This window comes from Amblyomma americanum, chromosome 3 (assembly GCF_052857255.1).
Source record: "Amblyomma americanum isolate KBUSLIRL-KWMA chromosome 3, ASM5285725v1, whole genome shotgun sequence".
Taxonomy (NCBI): Eukaryota; Metazoa; Arthropoda; class Arachnida; order Ixodida; family Ixodidae; genus Amblyomma; species Amblyomma americanum.
In genome coordinates this window covers 74943675-74970844 of record NC_135499.1, presented here as the reverse complement: position 1 = coordinate 74970844, position 27170 = coordinate 74943675, and the positions used below count along the sequence as shown (strand labels likewise).

The 27170-nt window shown below is 46.5% G+C and overlaps 1 protein-coding gene across 3 annotated transcripts in view; it reads left to right on the top strand.

The window, feature by feature from the left end:
• Window positions 1-27170, top strand: part of LOC144123075 (uncharacterized) — a 408139-nt gene that overhangs the window by 28399 nt on the left and 352570 nt on the right. For all 3 annotated transcript variants that reach the window (XM_077655978.1, XM_077655979.1, XM_077655976.1), the window contains 2 exons: window positions 13542-13754; window positions 19577-19671. In XM_077655978.1, the coding sequence (XP_077512104.1) occupies window positions 13542-13754; window positions 19577-19671 (308 nt within the window). The remainder of the gene's footprint in view (window positions 1-13541; window positions 13755-19576; window positions 19672-27170) is intronic.

Genomic DNA, 27170 nt, shown 5'->3' with positions numbered 1-27170 from the left:
TTCCTAATTATCTTGGCATCTATACAATACATCCATAATATTACAACGAATTCAGTAATTCATCATCATTGTCAGCCTGACTAAACCCGCTGCAAGGCAATGGCCTCTCCATTGTCTCTCCGATTAATCCTGTCCTGCGCCAGCTGCGGCCACCGCACGCCCGCAAACTTCATCGCATCCGCCGACCTGGCTTTCTGCGGCCCCCTCCTATGCTTGCCTTCGCTTGATTTCCACTCCGTTACCTTTAAGAACGCGCGGGTTATCTTGCCTTCGCATTACATGTGCTACCCAAGCCAATTCTTTCCTCTTGATTGAGACTAGCATGTAATTAACCCGCGTTTGTTTCCTCACCCACCCTGCCCGCTTCCGGTCTCCTAGCGTCACACCCATCATTTTTCTTTCTATAGCTCGCGGCGTTTTCCTTACCTTTAGCTGAACCCTTTTCGTTATCCTCAACGTTTCTGTCCCATAGGTGAGTACCGACAAGATGCAAGTGTTTTATAATTTTTCTTGAGGGACATTGCTAAATTGTCATTCATGATCTCAGAGAACCTGCTATATGCGCTCCACCCCATTCTAATTCTTCTAGGTATTTTCCTCATGATCCGGATCAGCGGTCACTACCTGCGCTAAATAGACATTTCCTTACTACTTCCAGCACCTCGCTACCAGTTGTGAACTGCTGTTCCCATGGCAGATTGTTCAACATTACTTTGGAGCCGCACCGGCAGCTCAGTGCTTATGGCGCTCGGCTGCTGACCCGAAAGACGCGGGTTCAATCATGGCCGCGGCGGTGAAAATTCGATGCACGCAAAATTCTAGAGGCCCGTGTACTGTGCGATGTCAGTGCACGTTAAGGAACCACAGGTGGTCGAAATTTCCGGAGGCCTTCACTACGGCGTCTCTCAAAACCTGAGTCGCTTTGGGACGTTGAACCCCCGGAAGTATTTTTTTTGTTTTCCGCATGTTGATTTTCAGACCCACTGTCCAGCTATACCTTTCTAATTCATTGAGCAGGCTTTGTACCTCATCTCCTGAGTGACTTAGCATGTCACTGTTATCAGAGAACCGCCTTGGGTAACCTTGATTAGCTTTTATCCCCAGCTGTTCCCAATCAGGGCCTATATTGAAAATTTACGAATTATACAAAAGTAAATAAGCATTGTACGCTACCCTCCTTAGTTAAAGGGTGTGCCAATTGCGCTGAGATAGTGTTACTGATTTCACGAAACGGCTGCCAATTGAGCGCACTGTTCTCAAACGGCTGGCGTCAGCGCTCATTGCATATTTAGCATATTGCTCGCCTGCTTCAGAAATTGACGGTATGGCCGTCCAAAATCTCAGCGTTGGTGAACACTGAATTCGTTAAGAACATTTGCGAGGTTCCAGTTGTGAACAACGCGCCGTAACCACGGGTGCGTTAGAAAACGAGAGCCTGTTTCAGTGCTAAAAGGTCCATTTCGGTGTCGTATAGAACCAGGACTCAATAGGCTCGCTGTCGTTGGGCCAGCCTCGTCAAACAAGTCTGACCGAGCATACGGTTAGAGAGCTCTAGTCTTGGCAGCAAAAGTGAGATCGCTTTTAATAATCATTGCCAACATGCATGCGCGCAACGGTCTTTATCGAAAATATGTCGCGATCGCAACTGCGCATATTGAAATGAGAGCATGCCTAGAGAGGAAAATGTCTGCAGCCGTCTCTTGTCAAAATCTCATCTTGTAACTGCGTAGACGTTAAGGCCAACTCCCTCACCATCGTGCAAATGTTCCAAAATTACACAGAATAAACCGAGCCGTAACTGACGACGCCCTCTCAGTGTCCAGCGCCGAGCATCCGCGGAAGATCCTTTCATGACTGCATACCGGGCGGCATGTCGAGTCAGCACCCCAGTGTAGAGAGAGTGCGTCTACAGGTGAGGGCTTTGGAATGCAAAACCCGTCACGGTTTTTCTCAATGGCTCACTGCTGTCTAGGCGCCCTCATAATTGGGCTGTGCTCCTAGCCTGGCTATGCGATATTTTTTAGTTTCCTGCCTTCGTTGCGATCTTTTTCGGTTTTAGTTTCGTATTTGTTGCCCTTTCGTTCAGCCCAGTTGAATGAACATGCAATTCACTTCGATTCAAGGCATATCACCAGGAGATTTTGAACGTGATTCAATGTCACACCGAACTATTCTTGCTCCTTTGTCAGAACGTAATGGGCATTCATGAACGTAAGGAGGGACACAAAATTCGAGCATTCATTTATCGATGGCTAAATAACTGTTTGTGACTAGCGCAGGTATTTCTGTATTATAGCTAGCTTTCCTCCTGGCGTATACTGTGAAAGACATGGTGAAGTTTAGGGAAAAATGACCAGAAAATTCGCAATTTTGTGCAGAAAGCTTGTTCTCTTTATATTGCTCACGGCTGTGTACTTTGAAGTTGTTGCCCAGCGGGAAAACTGCTAACCTCATGTTCGCGAGACCTTTTCTGCGGTCCCCTGGCTGTCCAGTGGCGCGTTCGAGGCCACCAAAATGCTTGATGATACCGGCGATGCCTAGGCAGAACTTTCATGTCGTCTGAGCGGAATTCGGCGTTCTGTGTTTCCCGCTTCTACATAAGTACCTTCCCAGAAAATAGAAAAAAGAGGAAATATCTTTAATGTAACTATAATTTCTTTATTACCATCAAGCAAAAAATGATACCATCATATTCATTTTAGCTCTTTCACGACATCGCAACTTCGAGTTACCCTCTCATGTAGCCTGCCCTAAAATAAATCGCGCCTAAAAAGTCGATGCGCAAAAATGGTTAAACTGCGCATAATGTAACACCAAGAAACATTCTATAATCATGGAACATACGGTAATCTAGGACAGCAGGTTGATTGATCTTCACAGTTTTGAAAAAAGTGGCGCGTATAATTTCTCCCTCTTCAGGTACACTGTAACAAACGTGTGGTGTGCAAGATGAGATGCCATTGAAGACAATAATGACTGCCAATTGAAAGCTGAGCCAGAGTAAAGCTGCTTTACCCACAGGAAGGTAAAATAAGACTAGTTTAGTTAGCACAGAAGCGCTTTTCGCTTAAAAAAAAAAGAGCGTCTTGCGACAGTTTGCACCACATCACAAGTCCAGCGTGCCTGTGCAGAAAGTCAATAAAAGTTGCACTGCGACACAAACTTAGGCCTACACCAGGTTTTGTGCCACGTTGCTCACTAGATCTAACCGCCCCATGAGCTCCATGATGCTGTTCTTCACATGTCTGGACAGAAGGATCATCGGCACATACTACCTGACCCGAGCCACTTCTGGCTCAGTCCGAAAAGTGAGCACAATGATGACCTCTTGTAGGATGAAGGAGCTTCAACAATTGCCCCCAACAACAGCCCGAGCCAGAACGAAAAAGCGTCGCCAAGTAGCACGAGGGGAAGATATGTTCCCATCATGAAATCTCCTCGCGATGTCAACATGAACCAAACTTTTCACTTGACAAGATGAAAGCAGACATTAAGGTCTCTTAAGGTTGATGTATGCTGCAGGTTAATGTAAGTTTAATGTATTAAGGTTAATGCAAGACCTTAAGGTTAATGTATGCAAAACCCATAGAAGAATTTCGGCAGTCTTTACGCAACGAATCTAGTTTTGGGCGTAACCTCTTTACGCCAGGTTTCTCTCCACAACGCAAAATAATTATACCACGTCTGTCCGATGAAACTGTGCCCATTATCCTGCCTCGCAATTTTTGCCGACAGAACTAAGCGGACAAAACTACGGGGAGGCTTAAGGCACCCTAATAATGGAATTCGATAGCATTAGTTATCACATTTGTTGAAGCTTCTGGTGTAAATTGACTTTTTTGTGTCAGCTTCTTGGCATTTTTTCTACGCCAGCAGCCACATTTGGACTGCTTGTTACAGTAGCAAATATCTACTATGCTCTGATGGTGCCGAAATTTGCATATTTTGATGAAGACGAAGCTGGCAGTGGCGCGGGAAGGAACGCTTGCGCTAGGCCAGAGGCCATTAAATCATCTCGCTGCCATCGTTCACATTGCGTGATGCTTTGCCTGGCCGCCAAATTACATTTGATGTAAGGTGCTCAGTATTCATCGGCATCCTTAACCTGAAGCTTCTTGTGTGAGCCATGCTCGTCCGCCGTGACTTCTTGGCCTTCGTCGGGTTCCCGCGCCCCTGCCTTCCAGACTTGAAGCGAACTCGCTACTCACCCCAGCCCTGTCCACCACCCCGACCAGAAAACGCGACGAAATTACCACGCTCCCGCGACCAGAATCTGTGCCCTAACTAACACGAGGCGTAGCCCAAGCGTGAAAACACCGTTACCGTGCCCAGGCCGTTCAGGCGCGTCCCGGGGCCTCGGCCGTCAAATCCTAGCAACCTGCGGCCCAGAAGCTTCGTGTACCGGGACTCATTCGCTCTCAGTGTGGGGGCCAGCACCTCACCTCTTTCTGCTTACTGTTCAATTATCCTCTCAAGTCTATCACCATTTCGCGCATCCGTCTCTTTGTCAGCGATCGGGACGGTCGCTCGGTAGCCCCGGGTAGTGTGACGAAGATGAAGCTCGCAGTGGCGCGGGACGGAGCGCTCGCGCCAAACCAACGGCATTTCAAACACCTCATTGCCATAGTTCATCGCGCCTCGTTCTTGGGCTGGCCGCCACGTAACATCACATTTTTTACAGAATTTGAATGTCGGTTATCTATCTAGGCTAGCCGTTTAAAAGCTAGATTGCACACTACCCGATGGGAAGGCTTTGATGACGTACCAAGGTCACGTGACTTGTCTCTACTAATTGTCTCCGACTACAGCGGGCACATTGTAATGACATCACAAAATCACATCACCACACGTCTAACCATAGCAGGTAGCTGCTATGCTGTGGCGATGCCGATATTTGCATCCTTACTTATATCACGTTTGTGTAATTTTTCATTTATTATCTATCTAGGCTGATGTATGGAAACTAGGTTGCTCAGAACCCGGTGGTCAGGTGGCCATGACTTCACAAGGTCACGTGCCCTCTCGCGGCCAAAAATTGCCTCCTGCCACGATGTATAGCTTCCTGAAAATCCTGTGGCCAGGTTGCCACCTACCATATTTGGCACGTTCTTATTACCTCACAAGGTGACGTGACCTCTCTCGACCCATCAGCTTAGCCCATAACGGCAGGTTGTGATGTCCCTAAGTCACGTGACTTCTCTCGACCATTCAGGAATTTTTGTCTGATCCATCGGTGGGTTTATGGTGTGACGAAATCTGTACTGCTATCGGGTTAAAAGACCATAGGAGACTCAAAATGCAATATACGTAGGCCCGTATGCGTCATGTTTGTCAACAATAACCAAATTTTGGTATTCACAGATTACAGAACGCGAGTTTTAGTTACGCCTCCCCAAGTGCGGTTGTGAGCTCATGCGCCGGAGGCTATTATTAGACCTGTCGGATTCGTTTAGGCCTTAACGGTCCTAGAGACGGTCCTGCCCTACTCCGTGTGTCACAAAACGACGATAATGAGAGGTGAACGATTTCTGAGGCAAATTAAATGCAACTGAGGTCTCTCGTAGTTAGGTATGGATGCACTCAGCAGCTTCCCTGTGTACTCCACTGGAAAGAAATGAGTGATTGCGGTAATACACTGGGCGATGCCCTGCATACAAGCAACAATCTCTACCCAGTGGCTGCGGGGTGAAGTTGAAATTTTATATTTTAAATTCACTTTCTCCCCAATGATGTACCGAAGCAGCACTGAGTTACGTTGAGCGCAGCGACCGGAGAAGAACGAGTTGCCACCAAATGGGCAAAGTCACCGTAGTTAGAAGATCTGGCAACAAGGCCCCAAAACTTTTACGTGCTGCTTTACTTAATAATGCATTTAAAACCTCATTATTTTTATTAATAATGCGTTTGCAACCTCGCTATGCAATACTACAGCCAGGCAGTACCTGCCTTTCTTCATGTTGACATTCTCCTGTTGCAATCCGTTGTATATCACTCTGCCGGAAATAGACCAATTATTTGCAAACTAAAGCAATCGTTGTCATGTTGTGACAATTAAATGATATCAAAACTTCTTCAGGACGCTCCTGAACACAGCTCGAATTTCTTATACTTAATTTTCACTAAGCACCTGAAAGGCCGGTGCTTACGCAATGATGGGAAAACAGTACACAGAACTGGCGGCTCACAAAAACCATCCAGGCATCGCCTCCATCTCCCTGAGATTAATACGCTGGAAAATATTCCAGCGTACAATAGTCACCAATCCTTTAGCTTTCTCTGAATCAATGCGTTTTTTTCAGCTACACCCAGTAAGAATTTAGCAAAGTTGAGTTCAGTTGAGTTGACTTGTACGCTACAGGTGGCATTATCCGTGCTTAGTCTGCCGGTCATTGCTCCTCCGTCGCGTCACTAATATATTAATAACGACCTAAAACCTGTAAGATCTGCCCCGCTATGCGCATAGTCACTTATAATAGTACATATTCTACTCTCGCAGTCACGATCTTTTCACACATTCACTTACAGCAGACAAATTCCACTCCAGAAGTCGCCATCTATGCACATATTCAGTCACAGTAGTACACAGTCCATTGCAGTGCCACCATCCATGCACATATACACTCACAGTATAGCATGGTCCCCTCCGGAAGACACCATCTACGCACACATTTAATCACAGTAGGCCAAAGTTCATTCTTACTGTCACCATTTTTACGCAAGATCAGTGTCCTGCAGAAAAGTTAACAGAAGGCATGCAGCCTCCCTTCTGGATGTCGTTTCCACTCCCGTAGAGAATGTCCTGAACTGTACCGTGAAGGGCTCCTGTCTTCTTGAAGCAAGCGAACATCACATACCTTTCCGCGTTGTACTCTGGGCAGTACATAATATGTTGTTCTATATCCCCAACACTCCACATAAACAACATAACGGAGACGATTCTGTGCCCGTCTTACGCATCCAGGCAGGAGTACGAGCAGAGCCCGTACGAATTCGATGCAGCAGCGTGGACTGGGATCTTCTCAGTGCCTTCGTCACACATGGCTTGGGCGTCGCACTTCAAAGGGCACTAAAATGACGGAGCACCGTTTCTCTGAAGAGACTTTCTCCATCTTCAGGTGCTTTTGTGATGAATTTTTTGACATAGCTGTATTGGCGAGACAGTATGCCACCTCATTGCCTCTGACTGTTATGTCAGAGGGCACCCATTCGAAGTATAGAGTAAAGCCTCTGCTGTGCAGATTCTGCACCAAGCGTGGAGAGCTTATAGACAAGGCATCAGTATGGAAACCGCGCTCTAACCTCTGAAGGGCAGATTTTGAATCATTTACGATGACAAAGGTTGAGCTGGACACAACCCTAACTTCCGTAAAGGCGCCTCAATAGCACCACTTTTGTCCGTAGTGGAGATACGACAGCAGTAAAGCGTACAGACCACTTACAGTCCAGAGAAGGAATGTAAAACGCCGCTACACTAGCTTGTTTGACCTTGTCCACAGAACCATCCATGAAAATTTAAAGATGGCGGACATACTCTGTTTCCAAATGTTGAAGTACGAGCAAACGCGTTGCTGCCAAAGGAGAGCTGCGGTTTGCGCTCACATGGGGAATTGTGAGCTTACAGTCGAGGGTCGGAAAGACCAGGGAGGTTTTGACAGTTTTGTTTGCCTTCGAACAATAAGATCTAAAGAACTAAGTGTATTAAGTGCCAAGTAGGCCTTCGACTCACATCTCTTGCAGAGCCGCTGGAGAAGGTATTGCCCAGCTACCGTCTCTCCTAGACGCCCAAGATGCATTAGTAGCCTCTGAGAAGCGACAAGGATAAGATGTTTTGATAGAGACTCATGAAGTACTATTGCCTTGTTCGCAGCCGCCTGAGGAACTCCAATTGCTCTTCATAGGCCGTTTTTATGCAAACCTTCGAGAGGTTCAAGCTGTGATGCCGAGGGGGAAATAAAAGGTAATTGATACATTATGCGACTGACCACAAGCGCTTCATGAAGATAGATCATTCAAGAAGGATTGTTTCCAAACATCTCACTTGCAATTCTACGGATCACATTTAGACGCGAAGATAAAGAGGAGACAGTCGCGAAGACAGCTTTTCGCCACTGTAGACGGGAGCCAATAATGACGCCCAGAAAACTCGTGTGATTAAATTGGTGGATGCAACAGTGAGCAAGGCCTGTCTGTAACCGTGCTTGACGTCTTCCTACACCTGGAAACAGAACAAAGCCGGATTTTTCTACTGATAGAGACAATCGTATACCTTTATACCTCGAAGTTAAGCTTGTACTCATCCAGGAATCTCGAGCGTACCCAATCAACGACTTGCCTGGAGATGCTTCTCGCCAAGGCCTACCTTTCAACGGGCGAGAGGACAGATTTGTTGGCTTGCTTTGGACCTTGCTCAAGTGTCTTCCGGTGTTGCGGTGGAAGATGAGCGTCGCCCAACAGCTGCCCTTTACCAGCGGGTACCTCTGTCTTCTTCCTAGGAAGGAGTGGAGGAGCGGATGCCCACGAAAACTTCGTTTTCTGCTGTGAGGTGATGAGGGACTCCTTGTACACCCTCTCACGCCACCCACAAGGACTCATTGAAGCACATTCTTCTGGAATGCCCCTTTGGTGGACATAGCCGCATGTCAGATGAGTGGCAGTAGTGGTACTTTCCCGGTTTTGCTTGTCAAAGTGCTAGACGATCTGTCGTGTCACGTGATTTTCACGTATAGATATTTAATCTTTTCAATGGAAAATTTTATTTCGAGTCAGTGCTCTTCTGTGTTGTCATCTTGCTTTAATCCGTCTAGTTCGCGCTGTGCCACCCACAATGTATTACCAAAAAAAAAAAAATAGTGATCGAAATCTACCCCCGGACTTGGGCAGCATACTCTGCTCTGAAAAGGGAGGGCAGATTACTCCCCTTTTAATTCCACGCATGCTCATTCGTGTTTAGGCTGCAGACATATATCGTTGTTAAAGACTCTAGAGGGTGTACAAAATCGTTAACTTAATTTCAATCTCAAATTGTTACCGTATTACCAAAAAACATACATAAAATAAATTCACAATTTTCCCTCTCGCTGCAAGTTGTAAGGTTTCTAGAATTTGTCTATGAGATCGATCATCACAACGACCGACTCAGAACGAGCTTTATCTGAAACACCACTTAGGTTTCTACACATTTGAGACTTTTCAGACCTAGCAAAAAGACGATTAGCTGCGCACATTCACTTCCAGAGAAAACATACAATGATCGGAAACTCTTTAGCACCTAGTGACTCAGGCACAATCACCGACAAACATCGCTTTCGTGTTTCGTGATACATGGCAGAGAATGCTTTTTAGTGCATCTGCATTAATTTTGTTGCGTTCAGTCTATAGCCCATTTTGAAATGTCGTTTGTATGCTTGATAAGGGCCCGTATTTCTTACATGAAATTTCAGCGTACTTTTCTATTATTCATCTTCTTTTTACAACTGTTTTGTGAGTTCTGACGGCAAAACAAATGAATTAATCAGCAGGCAATTAAAACTGTTAAATGAAACCTTCACCACCATATGTATCATGTAATCTCGCGTCCAACACATGCCAGGGAAGGCACATTTCTCTGCATTCTCTTTCTCTATGACACCGCATCTTATCAGAGCAGATATTTCATTAATACGACTGTTAGATTTTTTTGTGTGCCGAAATCAGTTCAGCTCTCAATGAACTCATCTCTCAATGTTATTCACGTAGGGTACCGTACCCAGAATAAATGTGTATCATTGAGAAAGCAAAGCGTTCTATTTAGACAAAGGACGGTCCTGTTGGGCTAGCTTTTGACAGTTTTCAGCCGGCTCTCTGCGGCCTGTGCTGATGCGGGCAGGAATGGCATCATTTAGCCCCGGAGTCGGCCGCCGCGGTGGCTCAGTGGTTATGGTGCTAGGCTGCTGACCTGTAAGACGCGGGTTCGATCCCTGCCGCGGCGGTCGAATTTCGTTGGAGGCGAAATTCCAGAGATCCCTGTGCTACGCGATGTCAGTGCACAATAAAGAACACCAGGTGGTCGAAATTTCTTGAGCCCTTCACTACGGCGTAGTGCATAGCATAAGTCGCCTTGCGACGATAAACCACCATAAACCATAGCCTCGTAGTCCTTCCACTCTTTTTTCTTTTGCTCTCCCTGCGCGCTCTTTCCCTCGGGTGCTGTCTCCATAGGGCAGACATACGCGACAGCTATGGCCAAGAGGTACCCCCCCCCCCCCCCAAAAAAAAAAAAGCTCTCGAGAAGGTTAGGTTAGGTTAGGTTCTGGATGTGGGTATCTCTGTGCACCCTGGCAAAGCAAGGGTAGCAGATCTCTGAACCTCCCCATATTTGATTTTAGGGCGGAAGCTCTACTTCAAGGCCAAAGCTGCAAAAGTCTACTACTACATATGCTGTGAGCTGCAGCTGATTTTTATTCAAGGCTCACCCAAACATGCATAAGGGGACTGCACAGGCACAAGAAATTTTCGGTGAGGAAATAATAAAATGCGGAAAAAGATATGTAAAAAAAATATTTTATTCGCAGTTTGGAAGAAGCGCATTTGGCTGCTCCGACGGCACATTTCTGTACCGTCTGTGCAATCCGCGCTTTTAAGAATAAAGTATCCTTGAAGAAGTACTCGGCCTGTAATGTTCCACTGCAAAAGTTTTATTTATTTATTTACTTAAAAAATACTGCTGGCCATGTCAATGCCGTCAGAGTGGTGGGAGGTAACAAGTGAGGAGCAGTGTATTCCCTTTCAATTGTACAGAAAATATGAAGTTCACTTTAATCTAAATAAAGACATTTCTAGCCATGTAATGTCTTATTGTGGAGATGCAGTGTTAATAAATAATCACTTTGAAATCAGTTAAATCACACCAAAAAAAAGAAGACATTGCTACATTTCCGATGGTAACCTTCGGCTATACAACTTCAACTGGTGGGTACGTTGGTCAGAATGATTCGTAGTGATTTGCAGCGGCACGAGGCCAAAGGAAGGGAAGGGACGATACGCAGCGCTTACTAACGACAGATATTTAATTCAGGATGCCAACGCTTATAAGAGCGCAGGAAACAGTGATAAAACAAAAAATAGAGAGTCGCAAGAGAAATCTCTGGGAGCATGCATATTTTATGAATCCACAAAACAAAACTACCAATTTATAAAATCTAGCTCCAAGGGTTAGTGACAGATGGGGTGCTTGCACAACTCGGACATAACTTCATTTTCTCAAATGCCTCGATTATTTCTCTTGTGAGCTGGTCTTTGCTTTTATCCACAATTCGACTGTTTTCATACCATGGCTGACAGGAGCAATCGCGGCAGTGAATTCTGATGTAGCGGGCGGCGTTCTTGACGCTGTCTACAAGCTTCCTCAGCCACTCATACACACGATGACCAGTTTCCAACATAGGATCCGCCAGAAGTCAAAGGGACTGAATAAACAAGGCTTTCTGGGCACTTCACAGATGTTTCTGTATGTTTTTGTACATTGTTTTTTCGCCAAACTGGTCGTTGTTTGGAAGACCGGCTCACGGAGCACAAATAAAATGCCAAGAACGCCACTCGCCACATTGGAATTCATTGTTCCACTCCACCATTGTATGGAAACCGTCAAATTTTAGATGAAAACAATGAAAAGATCACGAAACGAATCATCAAAGCATCTGAGGTTATGAAGCTAGGTTGGTGTTGTGCAAGCACGCCTTTTGTCGCTATCTCTAAGAAATACCTAGATTTTATAGACCGATAGTTTAGCCTTATATATTCGAAAAATATGCATGCTCAAAGGGATTTCTGTTGCTGTTCATATTTTTTTTTGTTTTTGAAGCGAAAAGCTCTCACTATGCTAGGTACAGCAGTTGTCGCGAAGGCCGCATAATGACCTTGAACGAACTTCAGCCAACCATTTTAGCCATGTATGGCCAGATGTGCTACAGTTATGGTGTCGAACCCTTCACCCATGACCCTGACCCGTGACCTTTTTTGGCCTCTGTCCTTGAGTTAACCTCTGACGTTTGAGATTACGTGACATTCATATTGACCTCTGACCTCATGACCATTAGGTGGGGTGATGTGAAGTCAAGTGATGACATCCGATGGGGGTGTCGTAAGGCCATGCGATACACGTCATAGCCACGTGATCATGTGGGTATATATATAGAACGCTTGTCGCTAGCGTGTAGCGGTGCTACCATGGAGAAGCCTCAGGCGCTTAGCAAGCGTGCTTGCTTTTCGCTGAATTCCAGGTTTAGCCAAGTTAAGACACTGCCACTTTTTTCGTTTCGCCTCCATCGAAACGCAGCCGCCGTGGCCGAGTTCGAACCAGGTTACTCTGGCTCAGGAGCGCCTTAACCACGTAGTCACCGCGGCTGGTCCGTAGCGGGTCCGTAATGTCCATTGTCCCTTCTCTTTCTTTGGCCTCATGCTGTTGCGCTGTTGCACTACAAAGCTTAGGCGAGAAACAATCACCCCCACTATATCTCTCCGCATATCGTGTTGCTTGTATGTTAGACAATGCTGTGCCATATGAACACGCTCCTCACTTTTAAGTGACAACTCACCTTTATGCAAATTATATGCAATTATTTCCATGGTGGCTTTTATCCCCATCTTGGGTTTTCGCACGCGTGAGAACAAGCAGATATGCAAAGCCATTATGACTGTTTACTTTAGCCGTTTCTGATTTTGCGCTAGTGCTCTCTTGCATGCTAGGAAATCATCTGTAAAATTAAAACCAGCTGCCCTATAACTTCCTGCGGCATTTTTATGCTCGCAGAGCCACTGCGCCTGTGTGTAGCCTCTTTAATGGTGGTTTTCTTATTGCTCGAAAAAATCTCAACAAGCCATCCGACTAGCGTGCATCTTTTCGTTGAAATCAAATTCACTGCCTCAATCAGCAACGCACCCAGTTGAACACAGCTCTGCTATTCCGGGGACTGGTGCTATGAACAGAAGGCACTTGGTCAGCCGCCACCAAGCGCACGGCGCACGTTTCGCGCAATTCCCGAGTGGCGCAGCCGTGACGCCTATTCCGAGCATGGCGCAGTTTCTGTTGAGACCGAAATAGTAGCTGTCTATTGCGATTAAGATGAGAGCGCAGGCTGTTCAGCGCAGTCGTCCACAAAAGAAAAACGGCGCATGCCCACATAGGCGGACTCGCCATAACACGGCCACGACTAACAGATACTCGAAGACGTATCTTTGAAAAAATACAAATTCCTTACTAGAAAATTGAAATAACAAATCAGATCGTGCAAGTTGGGTGACTGGAGATGGGAGAGGGCAACAAGAGTTAAGATTTGATGCCTTGATTACGGAAGAATTTCGTGTATGACCATTCCGAATTTGGAATTCTGAGTAATTTTAGGACGGGTGATGTTTCGTTTCTAAATACCTGCTGCTGTACCCAAGCGTAGCAGCACAAATGGAACGTACACCCTCACCAGAGAAACTGAGACTGAGCTGTTGAAACGGGTTTTCTAGGTCGGTGGTTGCTAATTCAGGCGTATGTATTTTTTTCGTTCACACAGCCGTGCATCGACGACCTCCCTCTCAAAGCCAATTACCCCGTCCAGGACCTGCCGAATTCGAAAACCATTAAGCTTGGCCTACCCGGCTACCACGAAGTACAAATCCTCGAGGTTCACTGGGTCCCTTGGAACGGGCTGCATAATTCCGACGGAAGCCCCAGCCCCTCAATTATGGATGCTTTCTGGAATCAAACTCGCAACAGTTCTAACAAAGTATGTCTGCGCAGCTGCGGCGCCCATTTTTATTGTTGTCCTGATTTAAAGATATATTTCTCTCAAGACACCGACACCCCTAGCCGCCACCGCGGGGTTCGCGGCTTAGACGCCAACCTATAGTGACGGAATTGCAACATGACCTTGTCCCTGTCGCTTACGGTTGGCATCTCCAAGCGGGCTTTCAAAAACTGATTTTTTTCAAACCAAGGCTGAACGCAACGGCCTTAAAAAGAGAGCCCTTAAAAACTTATTTGCTCACATTCAAGCCTTTTACATATAAAACCGCCAGACAGAAGAACAGGTTTTACAGGTGACGTTGAGAAAAACGCCATCTCAGGAAAAGTTAGGAAATGCTTCAGGAAAAATTTTGCATATTTTTTTTTCAAGAGAGGCTACCAGTGTTGCCGGACGTCAAAAACAAAGAAATCTGGTAACACAGTGAAGTGGTTAAGTAAATTATAAAGGTTAACTTTATTACTATTACTGATGGGCGCCTCATTGCAAATGAAGGTCTCAGTTGACCGTTAGCAGTAGCCATATCAGTTATAAAAATTTCGAAAACGCCATTATTGTAGCCGCTATTGCTCGATTTTGCCATTTCTCGCGCTATTCGACCACCGCACTCATGGGAAAACCTGAAGCGATGTTCATAAAATTGCGGCACTAAGTGCCCCATCTACCAGGTGACATGTGGTCCTACTGTATTGCGGGGGAGGGGTTGGGTCAAAATGCGGAGAAGGGGGAGCGGCAGAAAACAAAGGCAGAAGGGCAAGATGGAAAAAGGGTACGGCGGCAGGAGGCGAGAGGGGTCGGGCTAATTTTTCGCCGGCTTTGCATACTGACTTCTGAATGTATGGAAACAACTTTTATTAGACGAAAAATATCTACAGGTTTGTGCTTCACATGAAGCCCGATCCACTAGCCGTTTCTGGCCGGCGGGCTGAGCGGCCCGTAAAGCAGCCTCCCAGGAGGAGAGAGTGGGATTGGGGAGGAGGGGTACTGCCTCTGTGGAAGGACATTCCCCTAGGTAGTGGAAAAGTGTGGACCTGGGCACGCTACAGGTGTTCGCATGAGAAGGGAAGCTCGAATGAAAGCATGAGAGAGGGTACGACGAAATAAAGCAGCCCGTCTGTAATTGTCGCCACGTGGCGCTGCTTAAGGTACTGTGGTTAAGTTAAGGTACAGTACAAGGTACTGTGGGGTGGTGGCAGTGTCATGCGGCTGAGTTCGCAGAATGTGGTTATTGTATGATATCTAGAAACCACCGGTGTGGCGTTTTGCGCGGGGTTGGGTGCCTGATCGTCTGGGGTTCAGGAGGAGAGTTCTCGGGCCAGCGCATGAACGCGCTCATTACCAGGGATCGAGGCATGCCCAGGGATCCACGACAGAGTTACCGTTCGGTCGAGAGATGTGACTCTGGCAAGAATATGATCTGTGGTCGGCGTCGCCACGCCCTCTAGGTAGTGGCGTGGCGGTATACGGCCTGGGAGTCTGTGGAAATTTCCGGTACGGTGGACTGGGCCCATGATGCAATGGGCCATCGCAAGTGCGATCGCAGCTCCTTCCGCCTATGCAGGCGAATTAGTCGGAATAGTGGCGGCGGCCCCATTGTGCCGTCTTCACAGGCTGCGACTGCCGTGGAAAATGATACTTTGAATTTTCTGTCGCTTCGACATAAAGGATATCGGAGCGGTTGCTGTATGTTTTGGTGCATTAGCTCGCTCCAGCCTGCCGCCAACCCTGATGGAGGCCAGAGCGACATATTGCGCGGTAGGGGCTTCGGGTATGTGTGGTCCTGTGTGCGCAAAGAAATCATGTCTGGTGTAAGACTTGTTGAGGTGGAATGGGTGGATTGAGATGGAGCTGTCGTATTAGGCGTTACCTGGTTTCCTTGCGACTCAGGCGGACTAATTGGCCGACGCACGGGTTTTCACTCAAATCAAGGGGACCCACCGACCCACCGACTGTGCGCCCATCCGTCTCAAACATTTCGAGGAATACATTATTGTCGAGGAATACATTATATATTATAATCTGCGTCATAGAATTCTGGGTGGCGTGCGGTTGGGATTTATTTTTCTGAAATTTAAAACACTTAGGTTCCACTGTGCCTTTGAGAGCAACCTTGGGCCAAATGTTCGCCTGTGACGACGTACGTACTAGACCAGCAGGATTCCGTGATGTGTGGGCCAAAATCAGTGCGTTCTCGCCCTGTTCAGACAATGTTTTCAGTGACAAAAGCCTTCTCTAAGGAGGCGCGGTTGTGACGAGCGTAACCGGCCTTATATGTATGCCGTGTGTGGGGCAACAGCTGGGCCAGCGAGGTCCATCTATGAGGTCGCCGCTTCCGCGAGTGCCAAATCACACCAGGGCTGCGATGATGGCGCGAGAGAGAAACCGCAACATAGCCAAACCCACGTGCGAGGTTGCCACGTCAGCGAGTGCCATGACTTGCCACGGCTGCGATGACAGTGCTAGAGAGAAAACGCCACTTGCCCAAATCCACCTCTCAGGTTGCCACATCAGAGAGTGCCAAGGAACGCCACGGCTGCGATGGCGGAGCAAGAGAAACCGCCACGTAGCCAAATCCACGTATGAGGTTGCCACGTCAGCGAGTGCCAAATCATGCCACGGCTGCGATTGCGCTGAGAGAGAGAAACCGCCACGTAGCCAGAACCACGTGTGAGGTTAACACTGTTGCGAGTGCCAAGTCGTGCCACGGCTGCTATGACAATGCGAGAGAGAAACCTCCACGTAACTAAATCCTAGTGTGAAGTTGTCATGTCAGCGAGTGCCACCTCACACCAGCGAGGAGGACGCCGACCCTCGAGGAGGCGACGAAAGGGGAGATCATGGAACGCGGAGGAGGGAATCTCAGCACTCCGCTTCCTGGTGAAGAAAAACACGCCGTGGGAGAAATTGGAGAGCGGTTTGACGCATTCCGCTACGAAACTCAGAGCTAGACCTGGACGCATATCGGGGCCCACCTACCCGTTCTGCCGATTAAGTAATTATCAAACCGCTAACCACCACTACCGCAGAAGACATCGTGTGTGCCCTCACTACGAGGGACTTGCAAACAACCCCCCCCCCCCCCCACTCTTGGGTGCGCCGCAAAAGCAACACTTGCCCGACTAATTACTTTATGATTGAACTTGCTTGCTTCATACCATGCCTTGTGTCTGGTTTCCTGTGCTAGTGCGTGGACACCCTCGTACGAAACCGTGATCTTATTTTGAGGCCGACACACGCTCCTTTGTATCTATGGTGCTTCGCCTTCTACGTATCAAACATTATAGGACAAAAATTTGGAATGTTGAAAAACTGTAAGGTGTTTATGTAAAAATTTTCGAGAGAATTATCTAGTCGCCTGAAATGTAGAAAAAATCCTTTTTTAGTGTCTGCATTGCTCGCATTGAGTAGTTAAGACAATGAGAAACGCTTTTGACGGAAGCAAAAACGTTAATAGCAAAAAAGCTAGAATGCCGACGGAATATCTGCCGATAAATTGATTCTTGAAGTGAAATTTTACAATATATAAAACAAGTTGCGTTCTTAAACTTGCCCGTTAAAAAATGTTTTCGTCCAGAATTGCTGGGAATGTATATACTCGCGACGTTATTTCGAGAGTACTGGCATCGCAAGCTTTGCAGAAGAAATGATACTTTGACCGCTGCGAGTGTGTGGCCTGCTTCTCACCGGTGTGCCTCGTGTTTGCTGCGGGCGTCACCACGCCTCATCGCACTCACAAAACTTATTTTCGGTTATCATCACGCGTACACAGGGGTGCTCCAGGTCAGCGCATTTATATGTGAGAACGCTGTGGTCGTCCTGTAGACGACAACACGTCCCACTCAGCATCATATTATCACGTAGTGGTGAGGGTAGTCGAAGCAGGAAGGAAGGCAGCCAAAAGTTCTTTTAAAAGGAAACTGTTTACTGTGCTGACTTGCGCCCAAAATGGACCGAATCACTCCGCGGCGGCGTAGCAACAAGCGTGCTCGGCGGTTGTCGACCAGAGAATGCCAGGCGCTCCTGGCTGTGATCAATTTAAAGCTGATAGTTAACTTTCGAGATAAAGCGGTCATAATTACTAGAACATTCAGGAAAAATGTGGAATTGGCTCCGCTTAGATGCAAAAAATCCAGATAAATCTGGTCGCGTCTTGTATTCACAAACAAAGCGATAAAGCGGCGAGGCGGCCACTTTAAAGAATCAACAAACAAACACTACGAAGATTTTTGGCAATATCGTCCTGCGCCTGAAGCCCTATGACTCGGTGTGCCCTGAAACTCCGTAATCGACACCAGGGCGGTGGTTTTGCAGCCGGCGACCAGCAACAGACGATGTGAGCGGAAGGGAAGTGAGCGAAGTGTTCATGCTTGGCGCGTGCTCTCTGTCCCTCGTGTTCTCGGTCAATGTAGGCCGTGTCCAGGTTCTTGTTAGTTGCCTTTTTTAGGAACGTCCTCTGCCACTTAACGATTCCACATTGCCAGCTTTGTTTCCAATGGACACCTTCTCGTATTACCTATAAAAGTTGCATGCTTACAGCCTGCAACTTATACAACTGGTCTTCAAATCTCTCTTCATGTTGAGCGAACATTTCAACTTGCCCTAAAAACACTCTCATTTACTTCATATAAATGTTTCATTTTCAAGCTCTCTCGAGTCGAATTTGCTTTCAAATCTCAAGGATACTGGTAATATGGGAAAAAATGTTTAATTTTTGCCTCTTTTATTTTTTAATATTGTTGAAATGTTTATCCAAACCGGAGCAATGAGACTTTTCTGCAAATACTAGTAGTGAAACCTGCTTGCCAACGAGAGGCAATGATTCTTAGACGCAGCAAAAATTATCGTATTAACTGTGAATGAAGATACAATCGCTTACATTGCGCACGGACAAACGTTGTGGAGTAGAATGAAAAAAATATCACTGAAAGGTGCTAAAGAAAGAAAATAACACGTGCAGTGCGCCCAAAGGTAAGACACAGTAGTTTGAAGTTTGATTGCTTAAATTCTATTGTGAAATCTCCCTGGTGTGCAGCATACAGAGTCATTTCCTTCAAATGACAGGTGGCTTCATCCATTTATTGCGGTTGCTCTCTGCGGCGGCTTGAAACATTTCTTTTCTTGTCTTATGCGCTTTAGCGCCACAACGCAAAGCGTATCTCGTGTAACACACTGTTTTCCGTACAACGAGAAGTTTTGTGCATCAGCGGAAAAACAAGCTTTGGCTAGTTCCGCAATGTAAAAGCAGTGAACAGTGCTGCATCTCTCCTTGATGTCTCAGCAATCCTTTCCTACGAAGGTACTAATCGCAGCTGGAAAGTTTTGTAACCTCCAATCTTAAGGCGGCACAGAAGACGAAACAGTTCATGGCAGACCAACGCTGCGAAAAAGAACGAATACGCTCAATAGTGAAGTACTAGAAAGCAGAAGCTTTTTCGCAATATGCTTACTCAAATCTCTTACACTCCCTTTTACCTTTTTCATTTCTGATATTATTGTTCTCAGGCCAAAAGCAGCGATTCTGGCAATATCTGCTAGAAGACGCGCTTTATGTACGGAGCACGCGGGCATGGTTGGCACTGTTAATAAATGGCTTCTATCGCTCGTACAAGCGCGGATCTGTTCTATAGAAATTGTAAACGAGCGATGTAAAATACCCTTTTTGATCAGTTTTTCTCTAACTCCCCTTAAAAGCCTTGACCTACTCTAACACCAGCGGCTGTATGCAGTTTATCGTACCGACGCGCACTGCTTTTTCCAAAATAAAATACCCCACAATGTCTTTCGCTCTGTCACAATGAACCTAGGTGGACTTCACTGCTTCTGGTCTCCTGGCCATACGTTCGGGCAGTATCATAACAGTACAAGCCAAGTCGATACGGAAACAAGCAGAAAAGCACAGGTAAGTCGTTTTTTTACAAGCAAAAATTCGCCTCCGACTACGACACTCGGTAGTACAAAATGTGAGCTCTCGTGCTTAGGCATTTCATCCCTAGGCCAATGCACACGAAACACGCTGTACAGAATGTCTCTGCTCAGCAGAAGCGCTTCGCAGCATCTGCCGCAGTCGTATCGCTAGCGTAGCTATTCTCTACTCCTGTCATAAGATCGTCCCGCCCTACCCTTTCCTTCTGGCGTTTTCTGTGCTACTGCCATAGTTTCATCCTCCGCTTTGGTCACAGTTATCTCTATGCCGAGACCGGCGCCGACGCTCAACCGAGGAACGGGCGCTTATGAGCTCGGTTCGAAAACTTCTTCCACAGACACAGCGGCAGATCTGCTGCCAGCAGAGTTGAGCAAATGCCCTAATTTTTCTCTTTCCTCCCTCAGAATTAAGTCATTGGCCCTCCTTCACTCTGTGACTTCTGTCCCGTGGACATAAAAGACGGGGAGAGAAGGACTGTATCGGTGATCCGTATGTTCCACTCAGGAAAAAAATAAATAGGTTCCCTGTAGCCAAACTTGTCGGTCGCTTCAGAGACACAAAAAGTAGAAAAAATACGCAGATGTGAAAAATTGAACGTGAGTTGTCGGGCACATAAACAATTGTTTGGTGTTGCTGTTTAATCATTTTGTTTCGTGAACGGATGCATGCGCTAGAGGCCACCAGCGCGGCGTATTGTAAATGAATACTTAGTTTAGTGGAATAAAATCGAGTTGAACTACAGAGTCCACGGCATCTACTCTCTCTCTCTCCCTGTGTTTTATGAGTGCTGGAAAGAATCATATTGTTACAAACCGCCAACTAGCCCAGCCGTCTACGCGCAGTCACTCCCTCACCCTCATTCTGTACATATCAATGGCCTTCACCGGCCCTCATCTTCACTTCGCAATATTATCTAACCGTCTCTCGCCCTCAACCTCTCTTCGACTGCTCTCCCTCACCGTCGCCCTCAAAATCAGCGCTTTTGACATTGGGGCTATTTTTCGTTTTTACAGATAAGTGTCCAAGCAGTGAGTCCCACTAGGCGCAAACTATTGTTCACTGCGTCCGCTTCCCACTGTGCCGAGCAGGTTGGATCTTGCTTAGCACTTTTATGTTCTCAGTAGCCAAGAATACCAGCAAGAAATAACAGAGGGACTATGATCATGCTGCAGCCGATCACTGGCAAGAACCAGGTCAGTCCGGTACTTACGAGCGCGGCTAAATGAACTGGGCCGCGAGAATTTCAGACAAGACATTCTCCCGCCTGTGGTAGAAAAGAGACTGCCGTAATTATTTGTGTCGACTTGACTACCTTTGCACGCTTGGGGCACACACGGAACATTGGCACACACAAAAACTGTACTCCGAAACCAGTTGCAAGAAAACACTACCACGCAAGACCAATATCCACGCTTGGCAGGACGCTTGTTAAAGAGGGAATTCCTCCTCCCGGCTAGTATTAGAGAGTAGGGAGAGGCTGCAAGGTGGCTGACACGGGAAGCACCTAAAAGGCGCGCAGCGTGGACAGAGGAAGTTCTGACGAAAGTGGAGGAATACGCAACTTTAGGCAGGTTGCCACGGGAACAATCCGCCTGGTGCCTATAGTGGTAGGTGGCCTCTCTTCAACTGCCACAGTTGGCAGGTGGACTGAGGAAAGGCCCGTCCCTACTAGTGGGGAGCAGGAAGGAGAGGGGCGTAACTAAGAAACACTCAGCAAATATAAAAATGTCTTGAACAACAACAGGCCTACGCGCAAAAATCACCCTCCCAAAGAACTATCTGCGCAAAATTAAGGGGAAAGCACCCTGGGACTCAGAAGCCCCACAGTTTTGTTTCATACAGCTGCCTGCCTGTGCAGTGGCGCATTGCTTAACCGCTGAAGCGCTGCCCCGGTAGTGGTATGAGGACTCGCAGCGATCTCTCAATATGACACTGCACAGTTACCATATCCGGAATGAACGAACAACCGGAGATCACAAAATGCAGAGAGTAAAAATAACAGCTGGAGTAAAAGACGAATTTCTCAAACAGCAGGTCTGCGTACGCTGTAGTAGACAGCCTCGCGAAGAATTACCTGAGCAGAAAATATCCTTGCGGGAGCCATTCCTTCTCCGCATGGCGAGAAGCGATTGCAGACACCAGTGGAAAAAAAGAGAAACAATAGAATCAGTTAAAACAGATGCTTGGGCGAGTTGGTAACTCATTATAACCAGAACAGCGCGCTCTAAGACACGGACACGAAGGCAGACACGACACACCCGAGCGCTGACTTTCAACTGGTGTTTAATGTTTGGAACGAGGCATATATACAGTTCCAACAACACAAGGAAACCAAACCATCCATTCATAGATTCATAGTCAATTCATGCATGTCGCACTGAAAAAGGATGATAACAACATTATCATTTTCCCTTCGCTAAAAATGCCAATTCTGTACGACTGATTGATAAAGAGGGGCTACTGACGCATGCGTCATTAGACCAGGCGATGTGCGCTGCTTCGATTATTTCGCGTGTTAATTGGTCACTGTGTTTACTTAAAATTTGTGTGCTAGTGAGGTCAGGGTGGCAAGTTTTGCTTTCACAGTCTCTACAATGGATCCCGAGATGCCCTTTTACAGTGTTATGCACGTTGTTATTGTGCTCCTTCAGGCGTTCATTGAGGCATCTCCCCGTCTGACCCACATACAGCTTGCCGCATGACAAGGGAATAGCATACACTACACCTTCTTGACATGATACGAATTGATTTTCATGCTTGATGTCGCAATCTCTGGGAACTTATTCAGTGTTAACCATTTTGCACATCTTCCAAAGCTTATCCGGAGCCGAAAACATAACCTTGACACGTGCTCTATTCGCTATCGTTTTTAGTCTGTGGGAGAATTGATGAATGGAAGGCACAACAGCAGTTTTTTTATTTTTCCTTCCGCGTCTCTGCTTGCTCCCCTTTTCCATTTTTGCTTAAACTACTGAGAATAGATTCGGACACTGATACTAGTAGCTGCTTGGGATAACCGGCCTTAACGTGCCGATCAGTTCGGAGAAGGAAACTATCTTGCATGGAGTGCATGCAAGATTTGTTAAGCGCGTTGTGGTAGCATGACTTCGCCACGGCACGTTTTACCTGCTTAGAAAGCGATGACATAAAAGAGAGCAATGGCTTTCTGCTTCGTGGCTGGTAAGACCAACACATATGATGGTGCATTATTCTGAGTTTGAGGTCTAAAAATTGGATGACATTGTTTTCTGGCATTTCAGTAGTTAGTATGAGGGGGTGAAGGCACTCAACAAAGTTAGCTTTGATCTGCGTAAAGGCTGCGTCATATTCTTTCACGTTAGAGTCTATAAGAACAAGAAAGTCATCAACATAGCGAAAACATTGTACAACCTTTGACGGTAGAAGGTAGAAGGTAGAAGTTAAATACATTTGAAGTAGTTCTGAAGTAGTTCTTGACGTACGTCAAGAAGGGTAGGGAAGCTATTTTGTCTTCGTTTTCTGTGGCCAAGAACCTTAACCTGAAAAGAATTAAAGCTAAGGCCAAGAGAGTGTGCAAAAAACTTAACCTTGAACTGTTAACGAAAAGAGCCGATAAAAGTAAAGGACTTAGTTTAGAAGTGTTTTTTAGCGCAAAAACCCCCAAACCAGAGTGTCCGTTTCGAGTGATCGTATCTGAGAGAGGCACATGGCAGAAAACTTTAGCCGTTTTTCTAAAGAAGATCTTAAATTCGCTTACGTTGGACGATCCTTTCCAGGTAAAAAATTCGCAGGATGTAATCCAGTTTTTAGAAACTAACAAGAACAAGGGACTGAAGGCCTGCTCTCTTGACGTCAAGGACTTCTATTATTCACTACCACATGATGAGTTTTTCTCGTGCTTAGCAGAATGTATTGACCAGCAAGGATTAATTGAATTCCTAAACAAGAACGGGATATCCGCCGAGGGCTTTTCAGAACTACTTGAAGTGTATTTAACTTCTACCTTAATTTCCTGGGATGGCGAGTTTTACCTGCAAAAACGAGGAGTTTGCATCGGGTCATGCATAGCTCCTGTGCTTAGTGACTTGTTGTTAGCACAAAAGGGTAGAAGGCTTCAGGAAAAATTGAAAGGGCAAAAGGTTGTACAATGTTTTCGCTATGTTGATGACTTTCTTGTTCTTATAGACTCTAACGTGGAAGAATTTGACGCAGTCTTTACGCAGATCAAAGCTAACTTTGTTGAGTGCCTTCACCCCCTAATACTAACTACTGAAGTGCCAGAAAACAATGTCATCCAATTTTTAGACCTCAAACTCAGATTAATGCACCATCACATGTGTTGGTCTTACCAGCCACGAAGCAGAAAGTCATTGCTCTCTTTTATGTCATCGCATTCTAAACTGGTAAAACGTGTCGTGGCGAAGTCATGCTACCACAACGCGCTTAACAAATCTTGCATGCACTCCATGCAAGATAGTTCCCTTCTCCAAACTTATCGGCTCGTTAAGGCTGGTTATTCCTAGCGGCTACTAGTATCAGTGTCCGAATCTCTTCTCAGTAGTTTAAGCAAAAATGAAAAATGGGAGCAGGCAGAGACGCGGAAGGAAAAATAAAAAACTGCTGTTGTGCCTTACATTCATCAATTCTCCCACAGACTAAAAAACATAGCGAATAGAGCACGTGTCAAGGTTATGTTTTCGGCGCCGGATAAGCTTGGGAAGATGTGCAAAATGGTTAACACTCAATATGTTCTCAGAGATTGCGACATCAAGCATGAAAATCAATTCGTATCATGTGAAGAAGGTGTAGTGTATGCCATTCCCTTGTCATGCGGCAAGCTGTATGTAGGTCAGACGGGGAGATGCCTCAATGAACGCCTGAAGGAGCACAATAACAACGTGCATAACACAGTAAAAGGGCATCTCGGGATCCATTGTAGAGACTGTGAAAGCAAAACTTGCCACCCTGACTTCACTAGCACACAAATTTTAAGTAAACACAGTGACCAATTAACACGCGAAATAATCGAAGCAGCGCACATCGCCTGGTCTAATGACGCATGCGTCAGTAGCCCATCTTTAGCAATCAGTCCTAAAGAATTGGCATTTTTAGCGAAGGGAAAATGATAATGTTGTTATAATCCTTGTTCTGTGCGACATGCATGAATTGACTATGAATCTATGAATGGATGGTATGGTTTCCTTGTGTTGTGGGAACTGTATATATGCCTCGTTCCAAACAATAAACACCATTTGAAAGTCAGCGCTCGTGTGTGTCGTGTCTCCCTTCGTGTCCGTGTCTTAGTGCGCGCTGTTCTGGTTACAATAGAATCAGAATAGATATATGAGTGAAAGACAATGGACTGCCAACGGAAACATATTCAGGACTGGGGTAGATTAGCGAGTGGTAGAAGGAATGCGATCGCATTTCTTGCGCATCAACCCAATTCATCACTGCTACTTTTTTCCCGCCACAAGTTTTTTTTCGTTGTCGCTTTGTACAGGAGCCTGGGTTTCTGAAGCCCCAACACGAATAGCCGCCAGCCAGTGCAGTGGCGCATCACTTGACAGCTGCGCCACTGCGAAGGTAGTGGTATGAGGACTCTCCGCGATCTAACAATGTTATACATTTTCCGTAGTTGCAGAGGGGGAATTAAAATAGTCAGAATTGGTCTACACTGAGGAGTGAAAGACAGCCAAAGAACACAGAACGGAAATAGAATCATAATAGGTATCTAATCAGGGCTCCAAAAGATTGCCGTGTGAAACAAGAATGTCATCCCATTTCCTCGGCATCAATCAGGCTCCCATGTATACTTTGTCACTTTTGGTATCCGACAACTGATCCTCGCTGGCCGTCGTTTGTATCGGAAATCGGTTCAATATGACTGCAATCGCCACTCATTTGTAAAATCACTATGTATTTGGCTGAAAAGCTTTTTCTCGGTGGTGAGCATTTGTGCATTCAGCGCAACTTACGTGGCTCATCTGTTAGAAATGGATGCCGAATCATGTGCCACCTGCTTGCTTCTCTTAGTTCCATTGTGTTGTCGATCGCCGCCTCACATATCGTGTTTACTTAGTAAGCAGCTTGGAGTGAATGGGCTGTGCGGTTTGTGCAGCCTCGTTTCAAACTGGTTCTTGTTTACATCTTTTCCTTTATTCGTCATCCCCGCCTGTTGCGAAAAAGGCTACGCCCCGGACCGGAAAAACTAAAGAGCAAGCAGGAACTTTGAGAAACACCGTAACCCTCAACACGGGCACCTTTCCCTCCTTCGCTCTCTCCTCACCACCTCTACCCTACATTGGCCTCGCACATTTTTCTGCACCAATTCTCCCTCATCCTCGCCTCACAGAGTGAATTATTCGCTCCTCACCTCGTGAGTAAAGAACTCACGAGATGAGGACGCTGTGCTGAGCGCTCGCTCTCGCAAGGGTGCCCATATCTCTATGTTATTGCCTGGCTTTTTCCTCGTCGATGAATAACGGTTCGTCAGCCTTCACGGAGAGGACAAGGTGCGGGCAACAGAGCAGCACGGAAAGCGAGTAGGAGGTGCGGTCGCTATGTATATAAACGGCACTGCCTACTGGTGCAGTGCCTCTGTTTGTATCGCCAGTTAGCGAGAGTGTTTCCCTCTTCGGGACAACATTCACAGACGGCGATCAACTGGCGTTCCCTTACCACTACGTAGCAGTGGCGGAGAAAATGTCGAAGAGATTCACAGGGTGACTGGGGCACTTATTCAGGATAACTAATATCAGTGCTTCTTGTTGTTGCCATAGATACGCCAGGAATTTCTCACGCTTTTTGGTGAGCTCCAGGCAGCGCACAAAGGTGTTTCGTCCATAAATGTCGAGCAAGCAATACAGCCGAGTGGCAGACAAGCGTCAAGGCGCGCTACATCAACGTAGGCCCAATGCTATCTGTGGCAAGGTCGTGTTAACGGCTTTGGAAGAACACTATACCACGCGTAGACGCTTATCTTGTATTCTTTCGCTTTTACTTGTTTCTCTTGACGCCGATATCACGGCAGCTGCATGTTCGCGACGCTGTAGTAAACAGGAACGCGCGCGACTCCAGAAGAGAATGATCGGTAGCGAAATGAGGAAAGATCACTCTGTAGTATGGATAGCAGGCTACGGAAGAAAAGGCACTACGCTAAAATAAAATGTGTCCTGAAAGCCTCCTGTCGCGGCGCTGAGGACAGCGCAGCGGCGTAGCCGCACTGCAACACGAGTGCAGAACGCGCTGTGACTGCGCCTCAAATGGATCTCAGACGAATTTTACCGACATAGCGGCTTTCAGGATTCAGCATGGCAACGACCCGTCTTAGGGGAATAAACTGAAGGCCTGTTTCCTAAACATTTTACGCCAGCAAAGCCAAAGCTTGTAATGGATACAAAGCCGGATGTTTTCCAGCAGAAGGGAGGATCGACAAGCGCTCCTAATATGGGTGTGCACGGTGGATTCTGCTACCAGCGAATGTCGCTTAAAAT